At 36.2% G+C, this 17,001-nt stretch overlaps 1 protein-coding gene across 6 annotated transcripts in view; it reads left to right on the forward strand.

Moving 5' to 3' along the window:
* Eya4 (EYA transcriptional coactivator and phosphatase 4) overlaps positions 1 to 17,001 on the forward strand; it is a 225,176-nt gene that overhangs the window by 151,848 nt on the left and 56,327 nt on the right. For 2 of the 6 annotated variants that reach the window (XM_048354106.1, XM_048354107.1), the window contains exons 4-6: positions 4,984 to 5,108; positions 6,488 to 6,556; positions 16,870 to 16,962. In XM_048354106.1, the coding sequence (XP_048210063.1) occupies positions 4,984 to 5,108; positions 6,488 to 6,556; positions 16,870 to 16,962 (287 nt within the window). The remainder of the gene's footprint in view (positions 1 to 4,983; positions 5,109 to 6,487; positions 6,557 to 16,869; positions 16,963 to 17,001) is intronic. The other 4 variants (XM_048354108.1, XM_048354109.1, XM_048354110.1 and 1 more) reach the window with 2 other exon arrangements.

The raw sequence follows: 17,001 nt of genomic DNA on the forward strand, positions 1-17,001 counted from the left end.
TAAAACTTTTCTTCTTTTCTAATAAAGCCATTTAAAAGTATTAATTCCAGTAACCACTTCCTAACCAATAATTTATTTATATCTCAAGTTTTCATTTTGATATATTTTAATCATCATTTTCCTCAGTGTTTTTATTTACATTTACTTTTGGATTCTTCTTGCACTGTTAAAATTACTCATAAGTGTGAGGTTTAATTTTCAGACACTAGAAATATTTTTAATTTATTGAATTGGCATTGATTTTTAAAATTAAGTCATTGACGTTGGATACCATACTCTGTAAATTTCAATTTAAAAATATATTAGTATTTATTTTGTAGACTAGTATATATAGTTCTTTTGAGAAGTGCTCCATATATACCAGAAAATAAAGTATGTTCTACAACTTGGTTGTTAATATTATGTAATTTTCAATTATCAGGTTCTGGAAATTAACAAGTTTGAGCTTGAATTTTTTAAATTGGTGTTTTCTCAATTGTTGGGCACTGTGGAAAATACATTATGAAACATCCAGCTATGATCAGGAATTTGTGTTCATCTTCTTTCTCCTCCTCCTCCTCCTCCTCCTCCTCCTCCTCCTCCTCCTCCTCCTCCTCCTCCACCTTCTCTTCCTCCCCCTCCTCCTCTTCTTCTTCCTTTTTCTCATGTACCAGTATTTGGGCTTGGACTCAGAACATGGGTGATCACTCTACTGCTTGAGCCACAGATGTACTTCTGGGGGTTTTGGTGGTTATTTGGAGATAAAAGTGTCCTAGGCTTTCTTGCCTGGCTGGTTTTGAACTATGAGCTTCAGATCTCAGCCTCCAGAGTAGCTATGATTACAAGTGTGAGCCACTGGCACCTAGCTTATTTCAAATACTTTTTTTTCAAATTTTTATTATCAAACTGATGTACAGAGAGGTTACAGTTTCATATGTTAGGCATTGGATACATTACTTGTACTGTTTGTTACCTCGTCCCTCAACCCCCCTTCCCTTCTCCCCCTTTTTCTTTCCCCGCATGAGGTGTTCAATTCACTTACACCAAACAGTTTTGCACGAATAGCTTTTGTAGTTGTTTTTCTTTTTTTACCCTGTGTCTCTCAATTTTGGTATTCCCTTTCAATTTCCAAGTTCTAATACCAGTATACATGGTTTCCAATATACTCAGATAAGATTACAGAGATAGTGTAGGTACAACCATAGGAAGGTGATACAAGAACATCATCAATAATAGAAGCTACAGATACACATGGGACGTTGAAAGTAGTTACAACTGTGATATAACAATCGTTTCCATAACATGGAGTTCATTTCACTTAGCATCATCTTATGTGTTCATAAGGGTATAGCTATTGAGCTCTTGTGATCCTCTGCTATGACTTGCCTAAACCTGTGCTAATTATTCCCAATAAGGGAGACCATAGAGTCCATGTTTCTTTGGGTCTGGCTCACTTCACTTAGTATAATTTTTTCCAAGTCCTTCCATTTCCTTACAAATGGGGCAATGTCATTCTTTCTGATTGAGGCATAAAATTCCATTGTGTATATTTACCACATTTTCCTGATCCATTCATCTACTGAGGGGCTTCTGGGTTGGTTCCAGATTCTAGCTATGACAAATTGCGCTACGATGAACATTGTTGTGCTAGTGGCTTTACTGTGATTTTGTTTGTGTTCTTTTGGATAGATACCCAAGAGTGGGGCTGCTGGGTCATAGAGGAGTTCTATATTTAGCCTTCTGAGGAATCTCCATACTGCTTTCCAGAGTTACTGAACCAGTTTACATTCCCACCAACAATGAAGTATGGTTCCCTTTTGGCCACATCCCCTCCAACAATTGTTATTGTTGGTTTTCTTGATATATGACATTCTTACTGGGGTGAGATGGAATCTCAATGTTGTTTTGATTTGCATTTCTTTTATGGCCAGTGATGTAGAGCACTTTTTCATATGTCTCTTGGCCATTCTCATTTCCTCATCAGAGAAGTCTCTTTGTAAGTCTTTAGCCCACTTGATGAGGGGGCTATTGGTTCTTTGCAGTTTTGTTTTGGAGGAAGGTAATTTTTTTAGTTCTGCATATATTTTAGATATGAGGCCTTTGTCCATTGAATGGCCAGTAAAGATCTTCTCCCAGTCTGTGGGCTTTCTGTTTATCTTGTGAGCTATGTCCTTTGCTGTGCAGAAACTCTGCAATTTGATGCAGTCCCATTTGTCCAACCTTTCTTTCATTTGTAGCCTTTCAGGGTCTTTGTTAAGGAAGTTCTGTCCTAAGGAAGTTCTGTGCCAAGGAGCCCAAGTGTTTCTCCTACTCCTTCCTTTAGTGTTTTCAGGGTGTCTGTTTTGATTTTGAGGTCTTTAATCCATTTGGAATTGATTTTGGTGCAGGGTGATATATAAGGATCTAGTTTTAGTTTGTTGCATGTGTTGAGCCAGTTTTGCCAGCACTATTTGTTAAAGAGGCTATCTTTCTTCCAAACTATTGTTTTAGCTCCTTTATCAAAGATTAAGTAGGCATAGTTCTGTGGTTCATTTCTGGGTCTTCAATTCTGTTCCATTGGTCTTCAGGTCTGTTCTGGTGCCAATACCAAGCTGGTTTTATTACTATAGCTTCATGACAAACCAACAGCAAGTATAACTCTAAATGGTGAAAAACCAAAGCCATTCCCTTTAAAATCAGGAACAAGACAGGGATGTCCACTCTCTCCCCTGCTCTTCAACATAGTACTAGAATTCCTAGCCAGAGCAATTAGGCAAGAAGAAAATATAAAGGGGATCCAAATAGGAAAAGATGAAGTTAAACTTTCTCTCTTCGCAGACGACATGATCCTATACCTAAAGAATCCCATAGACTCTAGTAGCTACTAGAGCTGATCCAAAACTTTGGCAAATTTGCAGGACATAAAATAAACCCTCAAAAGTCAACGGCCTTTCTCTATGCTAATGACCCAAAGACCGAGGCTGAAATCAGGAAAGCAACTCCTTTTGCAATTGCCTCAAAAAACATTAAATACCTAGGAATAACCTTAACCAAAGGAGTGAAAGACCTCTTTGAGGAGAACTTTAAAAGCTTGAAAAATGAAATTAAGTCAGAACTAAGGAAATGGAAAAACCTCCCATGCTCCTGGATTGGGAGGATTAATATAATCAAAATGGCAATACTGCCAAAGGCTATCTACAAATTCAATGCAATACCCATTAATATCCCAACACCATTTTTTAATGAAATAGAGGAAGCAATCCAGAAATTCATATGGAACAATAAAAGACCTAGAATAGCAAAAACAATCCTAAGCAGAAAGAACAGTGCTGGAGGAATTACAATACCCAACTTCAAATCCTTTTTAATAGATACTGCATGTTGTCTAATTGAATATGACAATCATTAGCTTCACACTGAAGTGTTTAGTCCCTTGCTATTTAGGGAGTGAAAACACTATCCTACTTTATATGTTCTGTTTTCCACATCTTTTCGTTTTCTCTATTCCCCATTCTTTTCATGATTTTGTTTGTATTTTATTTTGATTATTGTTTTTTTCAGTGATACCTATTTTTATTTTCCACATAAGAATTTAATAGTAGTGGTTATTTTTGCACCCTAACTTTACTTATTATACAAGTTTAAAACAATGTCTAATGCAACATGGAAATAACTTTTCAAAATAAGAGTTCATTTCACCATCATTTGCACTGCCATTTCTTATTTTATTTCTATGTCATACTACAAACATAATATAAATTTTTGCTTGAAGAGGCTATCTCTGATGAACAAAGAGGAAAATAAAGGATAACCTTTGATAGTTATCAAGATATGTACATATATGTAACTCTTCATCCCCTCTTGTATTGTTTGTCTTTCAGTTAGAATTTTCCTGTAGTATTTCTTGTTACCCAAGGTCATTGGAGACAAAAATCCTCAACTGTTGTTTATGTCATATGTTTCCTTTCTTTCATGAAAGCTGTGAGGCTTCCTTGAGCTACTGAGCAATTCTTTTTTTCCTAGTTTCATTTTTGAGAAGAGAGTCATCCTTTTAGAGTCTCAGTTCTATCACATTCTCTGGAACATACATATCAAACTACCCTGTTAATGAATAGATGTCAAAAGTTACAACATGCATAGCATAGACTCATTTTATGTTTATTTTAAAGCTACCTGGATCAACAGAATTGACTAGATGTTTTGCTCTGGTTTCTAACTCATAGTTATTTCTGGCTAGTAATTTCTTTTTTTAATAATTACTTATTTATTGTCAAAGTGATGTACAGAGGGGTTACAGTTTCATATACATAAGGCCATGGGTATTTCTTGTACTATTTGTTACCTCCTCCCTCATTCCCCTCTCTTCCCTCCCCTTTCCCCGACCCGCCCCCCCCCATCATGAGTTGTTCAGTTTGCTTACACCAAATGGTTTTGCAAGTAATACTTTTGGAGTCATTTGTCTTTTTATCCTTTGTCTTTCAATTTTAATATTCCCTTTCACTTCCCTAGTTCTAATACCAGTATATACAATATCCAAGGTACTCAGATGAGATACAGTGATAGTGCGGGGACAACCACAGGAAGGGGATACAAGAGGATTATCAACAAAAGATCTGGCTAGGAATTTCTATCCCAATGGTAACAGAGGATACAAGTTACAGGAACTGAACATTTTCAGCCTTCCTCTGGGTTTGTAGCTGAGCTGATCCGTTTAGGACTGTGGGTGTCCATGTTAATTAAAACTACTAATGTAGCAGTCTGATTTTCCCCTTATTTTAGTGGTATAGTTGTAAAATTGTAAAAAAGAAAGAAAAGAAAAGAAAAAGTGATGCAATCTTACTATGCTGTGGAAGCTTTTCTAATTTATCTGTTTTCATGAGTGATATTTCTACCTAGTTAAGAAGCTATTGATTTTAGTTATTTTTATTGTGGGTTACACATATGCAAAGGAGAGTAAGACATTATTTATGAAGAAATCATTGCTGAGATTTCATTGTTTTCTCTCCTGCTTTTTACTCTTGACAGGTCTATGGAAATGCAGGACCTAGCAAGTCCTCACAGTCTTGTTGGCAGTAGTGATACTCCTGGTGGTTCCAAACTGGATAAATCCAGTCTCAGCAGCACATCAGTCACTACAAATGGGACAGGAGGTAAGTGTGCTTTCCTTAAAAGGTTCACAATCACATATCAGTGTTTCCTCTGATTTCACACATTAGAAATCTCCTAATAAATGGGTATCTTATTATCAATGTCATAACCAGTGTTATATCCAACAAATACATGGCGAGTATGTTATTCATTGTCATACTGCTCTGAAATGTGTGTTCCTCCTTGATAGCTAGAAACATTAGTAGCAAAGTAGAAAGGCCTCAGCAACATTTGAGGACGTGGAAAAAAAGTTTTCTCTTTGTATTTTCTCATTAACATACTCTGCAGAAATTATAGTCAACTATTTGCATCCCTATATCACACACATACACACACACACAGACACACACACATAAACATACACACACCACTATTGGGGGTTATTTTGAGTTGTAAAAAGTTACCACCCCAATTTTTTCATTAAAAATGATTTTTTCTTACAAATTATTTTAGAAATATTAAAGTAGTTATATCTGCTGTATTTTCTTTTCAAAGAGAATAATAACACAATGCCTAGTACTTATTTAAAAGAGAATTGTATTCTTTCTAGATACTTTCAGATTTTTATTAGGTCATAATTATGCAACAACATATACCAACACTTAAAGTTATTATTTCAAATATTCTGCTTTACTGATTTTCTAAATTGTGTTAAATCTATCATAGCATATGGTCCAATTCTTGTCAGATTATATATATATATAGAGAGAGACAATTATATAGTTACATACAAACATAATTATTTAATGTTATTTTGAAATTTTGTAGATCTAGTCTAGCCTATAAAATAAAAATTACATGACATTTGCTCTATTTTATAAATTATTCATATTGGGTCAAATGTCAGCATTTGCCACATCATATTTTCTTTCCAATTTTAAATAAATACCTACAAAATTGACACACCTCTTCCCATTAAATATAACTGTGCAACCTGTAATTTTCTTTGTCAAGTTATGTGCATTGCAACTCACCCTGTATTTAATAATGTTTACAGCAAACCCTTTGTAGATTAACATTCTTCTTGTTCATAATGTTTATTTGTCTCTAAACATGCATCCATAATTTCAGCTAATTAATGACTATGGGATTGTAAATGTACAAGATTAATTTAGTCATGATTACCAAAGCAAAAAGCTACATTTTTCCTTTAAATTGAGCACAAATAATATTGAAAATCCAAATCACTCTGGAAACAGCCATTAAAATTCACCATATATATATATATACATATATATATGCATGAGATACTAAACTGTAGAAGATCTACAGTAAGTTCTAGTTTTGCTAAGGTCTAGAAACAGATGCCAGCATTGAAGACTATGCATATCCACTCAGCAGGCCTCGAGACAATGAACTCTTACACTGTTCCTCTTCTCAGGGGACAACATGACTGTTTTAAATACAGCAGACTGGCTGCTGAGTTGCAACACTCCTTCTTCTGCAACAAGTATGGGAGACGATGGTACACTGCATGGTTTGGGTGTGTGGATTGGCCTCTGGTTTGCTATCTCTTACTATTTCTCTGTTGACCCTTCTTTTCTGTGTTTGATACCTGGTAGAAAAATAAGAAGTAATCATGCCTCTTACTTGGCTGTGTTTTGCTTACCAACTGGTAACCAAATCTGAAAATAGTTTTATCAGTAGTATTCTTTGCTTAGCTTGTAAAAAAGTAATTTCACACAAACAGGTACATATGCTAGTAAGTACTTATCAAATTGTTACACAGTTAATTCAGAGTAACAACAGTCCGAAACTGAGTGACCGTGAGTTAAGTCAGTTACCAAGTAACCCATGATTTACATTAAATTCTTAACATGGCCAAGGAATATTTACTACTTCACAGACTTTGATAAATGTTATAAAACATCTAAAGCCATATATAACAATGACTATCATATCATGTTAAAATGATCAGCAATGAAATCTATACATTATTCTCTGGGCACAGTGGCATGCACCTATAATAGCAGCTACTCAGAAGGCTATAGTAGGAAGATCAAGGGTTTCAAGCCAGCCCGGATAATGCCCAAGATGCCAACGTCTGAGTGAAAGATAGATAGATAGATAGATAGATAGATAGATAGATAGATAGATAGATAGATAGATAGATATTGTTAGACCTAGTGGTGTACACTTATAATCGTAGCTAGTGAGGATGCAAAAATCAAGAGGATTGAAGTTAGAGGCCAGCACTAGCAAGATCCCATTTCAGCTAAAAAGACAGCAATGGTGGTATGTATATGTATTTTCAGCTATGTGGGAAGATCATGTTCCAGGCAAATACCAGACTTCATCCAAAACATTACTAAAATGAAAAGAACTGGGGTATGGCTTCAAGTGGTAGAGCCCTTGCCTAGCAAGTACCTCACCCTGTATTCAAGTCTTAGTACTACTAAAACATATTTAAAATATGAATGACTATTTATAGATAGTATAAATAAATATTAACTATATTTAAAAATATAATTTATAAATATTAGCTACATTCATATGCAAACTTTCTCCTACATCAAACAATAAAGTGCTATTAAAATTGAACACTTAGACAAAACTGTCTCACTCCTAAAGAACTTACCATTTGAGGACTAAAAAGGAGAGTGTATGTCTACTGGAAATGAGCATTACAAACACTCAGTTATACTAAGCATAGCTTGCCCCAACCATGTTCCATTTCAAATTAAATGTGAATCTATACTGAATGAGTAAGAAGCACTACATCATGCTCATTATTTGCTTTTTTTTTTTTTTTTGTCAGTTGTGGGGCTTGAACTCAGGAGTTGGGTGCTGCCCCTGATCCTCTTTGTGCTCAAAGCTAGTGGATCACTTGAGCCACAGTGCCATTTCCAGTTGTTGTTGTTGTTGTTGTTGTTGTTGGTTTTTTGCCAGTCCTGGGGCTTGGAATCAAGGCCTGAGCACTGTCCCTGGCTTCTTTTTGCTCAAGGCTAGCATTCTACTACTTGAGCCACAGCACCACTTCTGACTTTTTCTGTTTATGTGATGCTGAGGAATCGAACCCAGGCCTTCATGCATGTTAGGCAAGCATTCTACCACTAAGCCACATTCCCAGCCCCCTACTTCAAGTTCTTGAGTGGTTAATTGAAGATGAGAGTCTCTTGGGCACTTTTCTGCCCAGGCTGGTTTTGAATCTCAATCCTCAGATCTCAAACTCCTAAGTAGCTAAGATTACAGGCGTGAGCCACTGGCACCTACATTATTATTATTTTTTCTTTATTGTCAAATGTGATACAGAGGGGTTAACAGATTCATATGAAAGGCAGTGAGTACATTTCTCATTCTACTTGTTACCTCCTCCCTCATTTCCCCGCCCCCGTCCTCTCTCTCCCCAAGAGTTCTGCAGTTGGTTTACACCAAATGGTTTCAAAGTGTTGCTTTTTGAATGGTTTGTCTTTTGTTCTTTGTCTCTAGGTCCTTGTATTCGTTCTCCCTTCCCCAGTTCTATTACCCGTATCAGACAATATCCAGGGTACTCAGATGTAGCACAGTGGTAGCGAGGGTACAGTCACAGGAAGGGACAACAGAGAAACAAAACTAGACAAACCACTCAGTCAAACAAACAGACAAGGAAAAAGAGAAAAAAAGTAGTAGGAGTTCACATGGCATGTTGAGAATAATTACAACAGTGGTATAACTCTTGTTTCTGTAACTTGGAGTTCATTTCACTTGGCATCTTCTTATGTGGTCATATGGGTGTAGCTATTGGGGTATTTTGGTCTTCTACCATGACTAGCCTATTCCTGTACTAGCTATTCCCTATGAGGGACACCATAGGGTTTATGTTTCCTTGGGTCCGGCTCACTTCACTTAGTATGATTTTTTTCCAAGTGCTTACATTTCCTTATGGATGGGGCAGTGTCATTCCTTCTGATGGAGGCATAGAATTCCACTGTGTATATGTACCACGTTTTCCTGATCCACTCATCTGCTGAGGGGCATCCAGGTTGGTTCCATGTTTTAGCGATGACAAGTTGTGCTGGGATGAACATAGTTGTGCTGATGGCTTTAGTGTGGTCTTGCTTGTAGTATTTTGGGTAGATGCCCAAAAGTGGGGCTGCTGAGTCATAGGGGAGCTCTATGTTTAGCCTTCTTAGGAACTTCCACACTGCCTTCCAGAGGGGTAACAATGTAGTAGAGTTCCCTTTGGCTACATCCTCTCCAGCATTTGTTAATATTAGATTTCCTGATAATAGACATTCTTACTGGTGTGAGGTGGTATTTCAGTGTTGTTTTGATTTGCATTTCTTTTATGGCCAGTGATATAGAGCACTTCTTCCTGTGACTCTTGGCCATTCTCATTTCCTCTTCAGAGAAGTCTCTTTTTAGGTCTTTAGCCAGTTTGTTGAGAGGGTTGTTGGTTCTTTGATTGTTTGTTTTGGAGGAACTTAACTTTTTGAGTTCTTTATATATTTTAGATAGCAGGCCTTTGTCCATTGCATGGCTGGTGAAGATCTTTTCCCAATCTGTGGGCTTTCTATTTATCTTGGAAGCTATATACTTTGCCCTGCAGAAGCTCTGCAGTTTGATACAGTCCCACTTGTCCAGCCTTTCTTTGATTTATTGGATTTCTGGGCCTTTATTAAGGAAGTTTCTTCCAGTGCCAAGGAGTACTAGAGTTTCTCCTATTGTTTCTTGCAGAGTTTTTAGGGTGTCTGATTTTATTTCCAGGTCTTTGATCCATTTGGAGTTGATTTTGGTTCAGGGTGATAGATAGGGGTCTAGTTTTAGTTTGTTACAGGTGTTGACCCAGTTTTGCCAGCACCATTTGTTGAAGAGGCTGCGTTTGTTCCAACCTATATTTTTAGCTTCTTTGTCAAAGATTAGGTAGCCATAGGTTTGTGGGTTCATTTCTGGGTCTTCAGTTCTGTTCCATTGGTCCTCAGGCCTGTTCTTGTGCCAGTACCAACCTGTTTTTATTACTAGAGCTTTGTAGTACAATTTAAAGTTTTGTGTTGCTATTCCTCCTGCACTGTTCTTCTACTTAGGATTGTTTTTGTTATTCGGGGTTTTTTAATTGTACATATTAGCCATACAGATGAATGGTTTCATTATATTAATTTCAATGTACTTTCATCATACTCACTCCCTCATTGCCTTCTCCAGTTTTCCCTTCCCCTCTTCTCAAATATTCCCCATTCTAGTTCCACGCATTTTTTAAACCTAATTACATATTAGAAAAATGCAACTTTTATGTTTTTGAGTCTAGTTTATTTTACCTAATATGATGGTCTACATTTCCATCCATTTGCCTACAGTTGACATAATTTCATGCTTCTTTGTTATTGAGTATAACTCTACACTGCATTTTCTTTAGCCATGTCTCCATCAGTGGGCATCTAGGCTCATTCCACAACTTGCCTATTCTGAATAGAGCTGTAATAAACGTGAGGGTAGAAATACCTTTATTGTATGTCTCCTTTGCTTCTTTTGGGTATATATCCATGGGTCCATGGCTGGGTTATATGGGAATTTTACTTTTAGTTTATGAGAAAACTCCAGAATGATTTTCATAGCAGCTAAGCAAATTTACATTCACAGTACACAAAAAGGGTTCCGTTATCTTCTGCACCAGCATTTGCTGTTGCTGGTTTCCTTGATGGTATCACTTCTCACCAGAGTGAGATGAAATCAATATATAATTTCGATTTGTATTCCCTGATAACAAAAGATGTTGAACATTTTTATGTATTTCTTAGCCATTTGTAAGTCTCTTATGAAATATTCAGCTGTTTTGCCCATTTATTGATTGAAATATTTATTCTTTGTAGTGTTTAATTTTTGCATAGTTGTTTTAGACAAGGTATTTCTATGAAGCTCAGGCTGACCTTGAACTTGCTATGTAATACAGAATGGCCATTTTGAAATCCTGGTGTCTTGGCCACTTGAATGCTGAGAATACACATACGACACCCAGCAATTTTTAGTTATTTTTATATTGGCTATTTATTAACTATTAGATGAATAGCTGGAAGCCCTTCTTTCACTCTATAGGCTGTCTCTTCCCTTTGGCAATTATTTTCTTTGCTGTGCAAAATTTATTTTCGTATGATGCAATCTCACTTATCAATGATTCCTGATATTTCTGAGCTATTGCATTCCTATTCAGAAAGTCATTTTCTACGCCTAAAACTTGAATTATTTTCCCTATATTACCCTCTAAGAGTTTCAAAGTTTTAGGTCTGGCATTAAGGTATTTACTACATTTTAAATTGATTTTTTGTGCAAGGTGAGAGATAGCAAGCCACTTCCTTTTTTTTTTTTTTTTTGGTCAGTCCTGAGGCTTGGACTCTGGGCCTGAGCACTGTCCCTGGCTTCTTTATGCTCAAGGTTAGCACTCTGCCACTTGAGCCACAGCGCCACTTCTGGCCATTTTCTGTATATGTGGTGCTGGGGAATTGAACCCAGGGCCTCATGTATATGAGGCAGGCACTCTTGCCACTAGGCCGTATCCCCAGCCCCATCAAGCTACTTTCATTCACCTACATATCAGATGGCTGGTTTTTCTTACTCCATCTGTTGAAAACACTATCATTTCGCCAACATATACTTTTGACAACTTTTTTGAGCATCAGATGTCTGTAGCTGCACTGGTTTGTTTCTGGGTTGTCTGTTGTGTTCTATTGGTCTATATGTCTGATTTCTTGCTGGTACTGTGCTGTTTCTCTTACTGTGAATATAATTTGTAATCACTGTTTGTGATACCCTCAGTATTGCTCTTTTTGCTCAAGATTGCTTTAAATAATCAAGAATCTTGTGCTTCCATATGAAATTTAGGATTGTTTTTCTGTTTCTTTGCTATTTGCTTTTCAGAATCTCTTTTGAATAATTTTCACCTAGTTTGTTGTCATTTAAGTTTGAATTACCTTTATCTGTTTCTTTCAATTCCTTTTGGAGTTTGACAGTCATTGTTAAAAGTTAGACGTTTGAGTTCTTTCTCTGGCACTTTAACAATTCCAGTAGGTTTAGATTAAGTTATTGGGTAGTTGTGAACTTTTACAGGTGTCATGTTGCCTTGCTTATTCATATTTCTTGTGTATGTAAGTTGCAAATTTTTTCCATCTATATAGATATCTCTTCTGATTTTATGTGGTGTCTTCCTAGTGAGTAGCCATCTCTTAAGGACTGAATTCTCAGTATGTCTCAGGAGAAAAAAAATCTACTATAACAATAACAATACCACCAAACAGAAATAGAATTAAAATCCCAGGCAAAGTCCTAGTCTAGATAATGGCAAAAATAGTGGTAATAAATGATGAAGTTTTTTTTGTTGTTGTTGGTCATGAGCTTGAACTCAGGGCCAAGGACTGTACTGGAGCTCTTTTGCTCGAGGCTAGTGCTCTACCATTTTGAACCACAGTGCCACTTCCAATAAAGATACTTTCTATATTAATACTTATGCAATAGCCTTGCAAGAGCATAAAACCCCAAGTTCAAACTTCTGTACCAGAATAAAAGGAAAATATGTCAGTTATGTGAAGAGCTTCCTCAACATCTAAGTAATTACAGATTCAAATTTGCTTGATGGTGCCAGGAGTCATAATTAAAATACTTCATGTTCAAAAAAAGTTAGATCTATTAGAAATATTTGAGATAGTGTCAAAAGAGTAGTTTTATTATATTTTTACTTTATCTCTTAACACATATCAAGTTCCTATTACAAACCAGGCTCTGTTCAAAGAAAGTGAAAAACATGAAGCTGAATAATAACCATTGGCCAAGGACCAACAGTCAGGCAGAAGGAAAAGAAATAAGAAGAAGCACCCATAATGAACTTGGAAATGAATATGTGTTGTGAAGGGAATGACTCAACATAGAGGTCAAGGCATCAAAGAAAAGTTGGGGAAACCAAAAATCAGACATGATCAGCTAAATTGTTCATTAAATTTTAAAATTGCCATATAAAAAAGAACCATCTAGAATTGTTGAATATGACTGCTTGAATCACATGCAATAAATTTGTTTCTGAAAGTTAATTATTCATGCAGCACAGCCACCTAGTATTGTGGTTCTATTTTGGATTTTTTGAAAGAATGAGCCTTAAATTGCTTTATCAAATTATTGGACAAAATACAGTATGTCATAGGTAGCACCAAATAAAAGACACTTAAAGACAATCATACCTTTTCAAATGAAAATATTGATCCAAGGAAATACAAATTGTAGAATTTACTAAGTATTAAAACTAATAAGTATGCTTATTACTTCCTGGAAGTGTTGTAAATTGTTCCCTTCCTACTGTAACTCTACTGATATTTTTATTTTTGAAGAAACTAAGCTGTTCAAAGTCATTATGTATGATTCTCATGGTTAGGAAAAATAAGTGTGTTCATAGTCCTTTGAATAGTCACCAGTTCAAGCATACATTTCTGAAAATAAAATGAAAAATATGAATCACTTGGGTCACCTTTCAAGGATTTGGCATGATATTGCAACAAATAAATATGAGCTTTGAGTCATGATACTAAAATGAAACTTCTCCAAAAAATAAAATGTTGGACCTAAAGCTCTAAAGAAACAGATGAAAGAGGGGATATGAAGAGAATGATTTAGTAGTCATAACTTCTGACAAGAATCACATAAAATATAGATTTACTCTTCAGATATCAAATATTTTTGAAGCTAGGGAATGGAAAACATGACATCTCTCTGGACTAGATGTAGGCCTTTAAATTCTAATTAAATAGCTGGGAGCCAATGGTTCATGCCTATATTCTTAGCCATTCAGGAGGCTGAGATCTGAGAATCATGGCTCAAAGCCAGCCTGAGCAGGAAAGGCCATGAGTCCCTTATCTCCAATTAAGCACCAGAAAACTGGAAGTGGTGGTGTGGCTCAAAGTGGTAGAGTGCTAGCTTTGAACATAAAGAGCTCAGGGACAATGCCCAGGCCCTGAGTTCAAGCCCCACAACTGACTATGTGAATATATATAGATATAGATATATAATGTTATAATGAGTGGAATTAAAATCCACCTCTTCCCTTCTTTTCTTTGTTTTGAATGCCTGAAAATTTCAAATGGAAGAAAATGTAATAATACTAAAAACCAATATTACATATTTTTAAATCAAATTCCAAAAGGGAAATTCAAAGTAACAAAACTAAATCTTCATGTCTTGCTTCTAGACCAGGTTTGTCAAACCCAGTTCATGTCTGCTCCTTCTTCAGTTCGCGGATGAAATATATTACTTATACTACAATAAATATGGTTTACAAATATTGTTTATGGGTATAGACAGGTTTAAATAGGAACATGGGTATAAATTAGAAAAAAACATGGCTATAATTGGAATTTGAGTGTTCAAGGTTAGTGTCACTTGTCTTACTTTTGCTGAAAGCTTTAGACTATAATTTTTGCCATTAGTGTCAGGATAACATGTGGGCATTGCTACATGGATGGCAACTAAGCTTCCATCCAGATCATTTTCTGGCTTATCTTTATACAGATGGAAGGAATTTTTTTATTAATTGGTACTATCAAGAAAACAGTACAGGGGTTGGGGATATAGCCTAGTGGCAAGAGTGCCTGCCTCGGATACACGAGGCCCTAGGTTCGATTCCCCAGCACCACATATACAGAAAACGGCCAGAAGAGGCGCTGCGGCTCAAGTGGCAGAGTGCTAGCCTTGAGCGGGAAGAAGCCAGGGACAGTGCTCAGGCCCTGAGTCCAAGGCCCAGGACTGGCCCAAAAAAAAAAAAAAAAGAAAACAGTACAGAGTTTTTCTTCTACAAACTCTGGCCTCAGATTCTAGCTCTTACTTGCAGTACATTAATAAATAGACAAGTGATTTAATCTTTTGTGCCTCACTTTCCTGAAAAATGACGATGATAATATTACATACTGACTCTCTTGGGGAATAAATGAATCCATACATATACAGCAGAGAAAAATTGCCTAAAATGGGTCAGTCACCTTGGGCATTTGTGTTATCAACATTCAAGTTCACTGCTTTTGGATGTCTTTCAAGAGGCTTTATGAAAAGCCACTGTGAGTCCATAAGCCATGCTCATACCTGAAGGAAGTCTGTTTGGGTGCAAAGATCATGGATATTAAAACTGGGACCTACATTCAAATCTCAGCTCTACCATCTGCATTGGAATTTTCAACATACCTTCAGACCACTGAACCTTATGTGTAAAGCTGATATAACGATTTATTTCCATCAAATTGTTTTAAGGATTAGCTAACTATACACATATAAGCTTTGAATAAATACTAAATAGTAGTAGTCATAAATAATTTTCATGGTGATAAATATACTTATTGATAAGATGTAATCATAGGGTGAATAACTGAAAATTACTACTGAAAAATATTAAGCACTGATTTGGTATCATTGCATAAACAGTGAGACTCTACTCAGAATATAGGTGCTGTTGAAAATAGGACACAATCTTCAATATTTTGCACTTGCTTTTTCCAGTCTTTACAGTTCTCCTCTGATCTTCCAGAAAATCATGTCGTTAGTACATGGTGGATAGGAAATTAACCCAGATCTTCCTTGTTAATTCTGTTCACTAATGCACGCACTCCCATCCATTAATTGCTTTTCTAACAAAGTAACATTTCTAACTTACTTGATCAGTGGGGACTGTGTGACCCACTGTTCTTTTTTTGTCATAGTTTTTCATGGTTGGCTTGAATTCAGCTTTCTCCTTTATAGATTTGCTTGCTTCTAAATTATGTAACTGCACTATACCATTTGTGACCAGGAAACAGAGGTGTTAAGTAGAAAATAATGTAGTTTCTTCCCTAACTGCCATGATGTATGTGGTAGAACTTTGTCAACAAAGGGAAAATATGGTGTGACCAAATGGAGAAAGGCTTTATCTTGCTCCCAACCATCACATCTAATTGACAATAATGAATGCCAGGCTACTTCACTGCCAAGTAAGAAGTTTGCCAAAATATACTGCCTCTAAGCAGAAATAACATGTTACAGATGCTTTAAGAAGACAAATCTGCTATAGAGATCATCTCTTACTGTATGCCAATCCCTATAACATTAACCCTACTATAAAAACCCAACATTTGAAAAAATATTTTAAATAGAATATATTGTACAGTTGTACAGGGACAAGGGAGTCATCATAATGTTTTAATATGGCCAATGTCAGTGTAGCCAATCAAACTCACCCCTTTCTTTCATCTTCTCTGTCTTTTCTTGTGTGCCTGTATTGTTTTGATTTATCTTTTATTATCTTTAAATAATTATATAAAGGGGATTCAATTCAACAAATTAGTTTAAAAGTACAAAAGCTTTAGGCTCCTTGGTTTTGCTTAAAGCAGAGAATTTATTGAGTGACTAACGTTTACCAACTACGTGACTAGCTCAGGTTTTCAAGGTGTTTTTTATGCCTCTATTTTTTCAATAATAATCTTTTGGTAACATAAAATAGAAATGAATGCACCTCTGTTGCATTTGATTTAAATGTGCTCAAGACTGACTGGTGATTTTTTTCTTACATCAGAGTGCTTAAGTGAGTTAAAAATGCAAATACTATATTGCTCTTTCACTCGTCAAGGTTGACTGCTTTGAAAAGCCAGACTCTGAGAATTAGATTAGCCAGAGGATTTTATGACAAATCCTCCATAAATGCATGCCCATTTTGAAGCTAAATTAACAAAACTTTCCTCATCAAGTTTTCTCTTGCATGCCCATGGTCGCTAGACAACCACTAGCAGACCGGACAGGGTCTTGGGTATAAATTTAGAAGTAAAAACTCACATGTATTATTCTTCTACGTAGTGTCTCTTCTTGCAGTCAAAACAGAGCCCTTGAACAGCAGTGAAACCTCAACCACGACTGGAGATGGAGCGCTTGACACTTTTACTGGGTCAGGTAAAGCCTTTAGCTCGTGTGTCATTACATACACATGGG

Source organism: Perognathus longimembris, chromosome 9, assembly GCF_023159225.1.
Source record: "Perognathus longimembris pacificus isolate PPM17 chromosome 9, ASM2315922v1, whole genome shotgun sequence".
Classification (NCBI taxonomy): Eukaryota; Metazoa; Chordata; class Mammalia; order Rodentia; family Heteromyidae; genus Perognathus; species Perognathus longimembris.